Raw genomic sequence first — 5,571 nt, 5'->3', positions numbered from 1 at the left:
AAGTCACTCCTCCATAAATAACCTCACAGGTCTGGGAGTGCGATATGGAACTCACCCTGGCCTCTCCAAAAGACCAGAAAAAGACCACGCTCACACAACGTAATTAGTGAAAAATACAGGATAATACCTGAAAAGGCTGGTCCCAGACACAGCACCCGGAGTTGTGGAGGTCCAGGAAGGCCCCAGATGGTGCATAAAGTGGACCTTCCTTCCCTAATTCTCTCCAAGCACAGGAAAGGCCAAAGACTGTCCTGTGACACCATACCAGGGTTGGACACAGCCTCTCCCACCCCAAAGCAGCAGTTCCAGACGCTCACCTGTTCTGTTAAATTTTCCTCTTTATTCTCTCCCCACTGGCGTGGAAACAGAACCAGAACAGTGCTACTTTTAAAAAATAACAAAATGTTTTATACACATTTCTGTATATACAACTGAACAACATTTTACATGTTTCTTTTGCACAGCAAAAGATATAAACATTCAGCTCTGAGAACACAGTTATGTACAGAAAAAAGTCAAAAATACTTCACAACAGTGCAAAAATATTTTACACAGTATCATGGAGTGAGATCTTTTGAGCAAGAGGAAGGGTGTGTGTGTGTTTCTAAAGGAAAACTCCTTTTTAAGATATTAGATGTCTTTAACTGTAAACAAAATGCAACTCTCTTTCATCTCCCCCCACCCCCCAAACAGTTATTTGAGGAATTTGGCAAAATTTCAGGGGTCTGAGTCTGAGGTAAACAGCCGGAGTTCTCGCACCAAAAAGAACGAAGGGCTAAAGGGTTGCATTAAAGCCTCAAACACCTTGAGAGCAAATTTTTTTTTTTTTTAATGAGATGTCAGTGACAGCGCAGGGCTGCTCCCAGGGGGTGGGAGGAGGAAGTGAACCCCTCCTCCTCAGGCCCCAGCTGCCCCACAAACAGGAAACTGGCCAGGCACCTACGGCCTGAGACTAGGAACTTCAGCCAGCCTTCCCTCACCCGCACCCCAGAGGGTTCCCTCTCTCTCCCTCCTGGCGGGGTTTTCCCCTCTCACATCTCCCCGCATCCCCACGTGCAACAGAACCAAAAGTGCTGGGGCGGGAGCGGGGGCCGGGAGGTAGGGGGAAGCGGTCGGGGGAACGCTGGGCCTGGGCTCCAAGTGTAAGTCCGGGCCCCAAATGCCCCATTTCCCCTTTCCTGGGGGTGGGCAAGGGACAGGGAGGTTGTCGGGACCACGGATGAATAGCCATGGTGGAGCGCCGGCGACGCGCGGAAGAGCTCAGCCCGAGTGGGACTCGTCTGCACTGGCGCCGTCGGCCTGGCCGGACGAGTCCCCGGCGGTGGCGGAGGTGGCGTCAGGGCCCCCGCCCTCGATGGAGCTCTCGCTGCCGGTGCTGTCGCCCGACAGCAGGCGCGTCACCCGCAAGTCGGCCTGCAGGGTGCGCACGTCGTTGCCGAAGCTGAGCTCGCCCAGGTCGCTAATAAGTTGCGACAGCTCAGCCTTCATGTCGGAGGCGCTGCCCAGCAGCAGAGGCGGCGGCCCGGCCCCCGGACCCAGGGAGCCCCCACCGCCTCCTAGCGCCTCCCCACGGCCATTCTCCAGGGTGTCCAACAAGTCCCCGCACTCAAAGTGCATGGCGACCACTAGCGCCCGCTGCGCCTCGGTCTCCTCTGCTGGCTCTCCCTCTGCCGCACGGTTCTCCTCCTCCTCCGGGCAGCCCTCGGGTTGCTCCTCTTCCTCTTCCTCTTCCTCCTGCAGCTCCTGCTCCTGCTGTTCGCCGAGCAGGTCCTCGGTGATGGAGCCGAGCTTGGGGGCGCTGCGGCTGCGCTCCACCGGCGGTTTATAGCAGCAGGGTCCGTGCAGGAGCAGCTTGCGCAGCGGCACTAGCGGGATGGTGTGGGCGCCCACCAGCTCCTGCTGCTGGTGACGCGCGTCGTCCCGCCGCTTGAGGCGTTTAAATTCCGCCAGCGCGTTGGCCGACGTCTGGTAGAGCAGCAGGGCCATGGCCTGCGCCTTTTCGGGCTTGGACACCAGCACGGCGTGGCAGCGCAGCATCACGGCCTTGTGCTTCAGCTCGTGCCGGTACACCCAGGCGAAGACCTTGGGCAGCCGCGCGTCCGCCACGCAGTAGGTGACGCGGTGCAGCAGGTAGAGGTGGCCCGGGCGGCGCAGCGCGCGCTCCTCGGCGTGCACCATGCGGATACCCTGCGCACTCACCGTCAGCTTCATCTTGGTGCCCTGACGGCCCGCCTCGCTCTTGCTCCATATCTTGCCCACAGCAAGGTCGGTGCAGCCGTCGCCGCGCGCCTGGATGGTGGTGGCATTGCCCAGGTAGAGCACGGTGTAAGTCGGGTCCTCGCTAGTGATGTGCAGCTTCTTGCGCTTGGAGCGGAACATGCTGCCCACCCGACTAAGCGCGCCTTCGGGGCACGCCCGCGCCAGCGAGCTGAGCGCCGAGTAGTGCAGGCTCACAGCGTAGCCCTTGGGCTTGGACGCCTGCCGCGGCGGCGCCTCGGCCAGCAGCTCGAACTTGTGCTTCTTCCACGGCAGCATCTCCGGAGGGCGCCCCGGCGCAGCTGGGCGGCGGCGGCGGCGGCGGAGCGCCGGGTGCCAGGCCCGCTGAGCCACTGGCCCCTGCCGGGCTCGGCCTCGGCAAGAGCGTAAACTACTGGGAGCTGCCCAGTGGTAGGGAGTTGGGGGGAGGGGAGGAGAGAGAGTGCTTAGGAACCCTGCAGGGGGTGGGGGTAAATTTTCGAAAACAGAAAATATTCAGCTTCGAGTGTGCAAAAAATGTTGGTGCGGGGGAGCCACGCGCGCACACAGAATTACCCCAGCCTGGGCAAGGGCGAGAGCAAAGAGTCTCAGGCAAGCAACAAAATGCAAGGGAGAGAGAACGAGCGTGGAGTGGAAAACGTCAGGAAAAAAAGCTAGAAGCGCGCGTGCAAATAAATAAAGAGAGCCCCAGCAACAGCACCCGGGATGGTGCGAGAATATGCAGGAACTCCTCGGCGAACGTAAAGAGGGTCCCCTAACACACACAACCCTCAGAACTGGGGCCAAAACCCGCGGAAACTCTACAGCCAGTGTGCCCAGGGGCCGGGGCTCCCCACCTCCGAGGGGTGCTGGAGACGGAAAGCCCCTCGGCTGGGCTGGTCTCAGAGTCAGCAGCTCGCCCAAAGTGCGGTCGGATGCTGGGTCCGGCTGGCCGCGGCGGGCCCCGCGCAGCAGTCCCGCGGGGACTCACTGCATCTTCGCTCCGCCGGACGCCGGGGACTCGCGCTCGGCCCGCTCAGTGTCCGGGCTGGCTTGGCCGAGACGGCGCTGGGCTCCGAGGGCAGGGGACGGGCATGGCCGGGTCCGGGGACCGCCGCTACCTCATTTCTTCCCTCCGAGGCGGTGTCCAGCTCCGCTCCCGGGCTCTCCACGGTCTGCTGCCCGCCTTTGCAGCGCGCCCTCTCCGGTGCTGCGAGCGGTGGCCGGCTCGCCTGCCTCACATCCTTGCGGTCCGGGAGGAAGATCTCGGGTAAATATAGGCCGGCGCGAACCATTCGCCGCGCGGGGACAGGGGAGGAACAGAGAAGAGATCTGTTTTGGGCTCCGACTCCGGGCGAATTCCTGGTTTCTTAAAGGGACCGGGTGACAGCCATTGGTCGAGGGAGCGGGGAGACCGGTCCAATCCGCCAATTACATCCTAAATTTACCAGCATCTCTTTTGTCTATGGAAATCACTGGGACCTGGGGTTACCCCGCAGCAAAAAGACTTGAATCCTGACACTCCACCCGCCCAGGCTGAATTGCAACTCACCGAATACATGTATGTCTAGATCGAAACTTCTGAGGGAGGTGGCAGAAGATATTACAGATTATAACTTCCTGTGCAAAAAGTTTGGGAAAATCGTGGTTTCTTCCTTGTGTGATGGCTTTCTGAGAATGACTGGGTGCTGTTTAATATTATTTTCAGAATTGGATTCCATTAAAGAAAAGAGAGATGCACAGAAAACACCAAGGCTTATCTCTCACTATCTGGAGCTCGTATTCACAGGTAAGTAGCAGACAGTGTAAAGTGAGGTGAGTGGTAACATGATTGGGGTGACTACTGTAGAATACCGTCAATGAATAAGGCGCTTCCCCGTCCGAACCCCAGCAAGACCCCCTCCTGCTGTCAGGCCTCAGGGTAGAGCAATTTTCTGAGATACACACAATTTCTAATGCTCGTGTGTAGTTACGACTTAGTTTACTTTGGCAAGCCGGTCATGCGGTTTCATTCTATCATTGACATATTTTGGATGAGAATTCCTAGTAAAAATTCAAATGACATTTTTTATTTGAGTGACAAATAATGCCTGGCCACCCTCCAATGGGAGTGATAATTGCATCAGTATTGCTTTTATCATGTGCCCCCTGGACAGTGTAGTTGTCCTCTGACCGGCTTGATCCTTAGCCAGTAACTCATTTCTGGGTCCTTGAAACAGCCAGCTTGCCTCTATGGTATGGTCAGTCAAAGCAAAAAGACTTATAGCTGGAGTGGGATAAATGTCCGAATGATCCTGCATCAAACTCCCAGCCTGGTCCTGGAGGAGGACAGTGATCCCGTCCCACCATCCCAGTCCACTGGGGATCTTTGATGTCTCTAGCTTCCACGCCAGGTCTTCATGCCAGAGTCACTGCAACCACGCCTGGAAATTCCCTTGGGATATTCCAACAAAATAAAACTGACCTCTGCCTACCCTCTACCTTTGCCAACTTTTAACCTTCCTCTGAACTCTAACTCAATTTTCTCAGAGTTGTTGATGCTGAGTTTCCAGTTAAGTTACTTTTCCGACTAACTTTTGGTGCCAGGCCCTGAGCTAGGAGCAGACGGGATTCCTGCCTCCTAGTCCAATGAAGGTGTAAACTCTGCCCAACTCTGGGTTTCCACTAGACTGTGGGTTCTCTGCAAATATCCTGTATCCCCAATATGGTACAAATAGGCACTCAATAACTAGAATTAATGAGCAAGATATGCATGTGGACAAGAAGACAGAGTGGGCTAAATGCTATGAGAAAGACTCAAAGCACTGTGAGAAGCTGGAGGAAGAAAGCATTCATTGTGACTAGCAAAATCAGAAAAGGCTTCATGGAGGTGGTGACCTTTGAAAGATGAACAGAATTTATCCAAATAGGAAAAGACTGAAGGACTTTCTGGGTATAGAGGGTAGCAAAATTACAGGAGCATGAAAATGCATGCATAAGGCCAGGCGCGGTGGCTCACACCTGTAATCCCAGCATTTGGGGAGGCCGAGGCAGGTGGATCACTTGAGGTCAGGAGTTCAAGACCAGCCTGGCCAACATGGCAAAACTCTATCTCTACTAAAAATACAAAACCTAGCCAGGCATGGTGGTGAACGCCTGTAATTCCAGCTACTTGGGAAGTGGAGGCAGGAGAATCCCTTGAACCCAGGAGGCGGAGGTTGCAGTAAGCCAAGATCGTGCCACTGCACTCCAGCCTGGATGACAGAGTGAGGCTGTCTCCAAAAAAAAAGAAAGAAAGAAAATGCATACACATGTAGTAATTAGGATGGAACTTGTAACAATCAAAGAAGAAAGCTT

General features: G+C 55.7%; 1 protein-coding gene across 1 annotated transcript; it reads right to left on the bottom strand.

The window, feature by feature from the left end:
- Positions 1-320: 320 nt before the first annotated feature.
- On the bottom strand, positions 321-2,550 carry FAM43A (family with sequence similarity 43 member A). Its single transcript, XM_063620581.1, has one exon. It carries the CDS (start codon positions 2,533-2,535, stop codon positions 1,261-1,263), a length of 1,275 nt encoding a protein of 424 aa, XP_063476651.1. The 5' UTR covers positions 2,536-2,550; the 3' UTR covers positions 321-1,260.
- Between the last annotated feature and the right edge of the window lie 3,021 nt (positions 2,551-5,571).

Source organism: Symphalangus syndactylus, chromosome 17 (assembly GCF_028878055.3).
Source record: "Symphalangus syndactylus isolate Jambi chromosome 17, NHGRI_mSymSyn1-v2.1_pri, whole genome shotgun sequence".
NCBI lineage: Eukaryota > Metazoa > Chordata > Mammalia > Primates > Hylobatidae > Symphalangus > Symphalangus syndactylus.
Note: the sequence above shows the minus strand (reverse complement) of the source record. Positions and strands in the feature narration are given on the sequence as shown.

Bases quoted from the DNA above. Each gene is read 5' to 3' on its own strand.
- FAM43A (XM_063620581.1), bottom strand. From the start codon at position 2,535: ATGCTGCCGTGGAAGAAGCACAAGTTCGAGCTGCTGGCCGAGGCGCCG.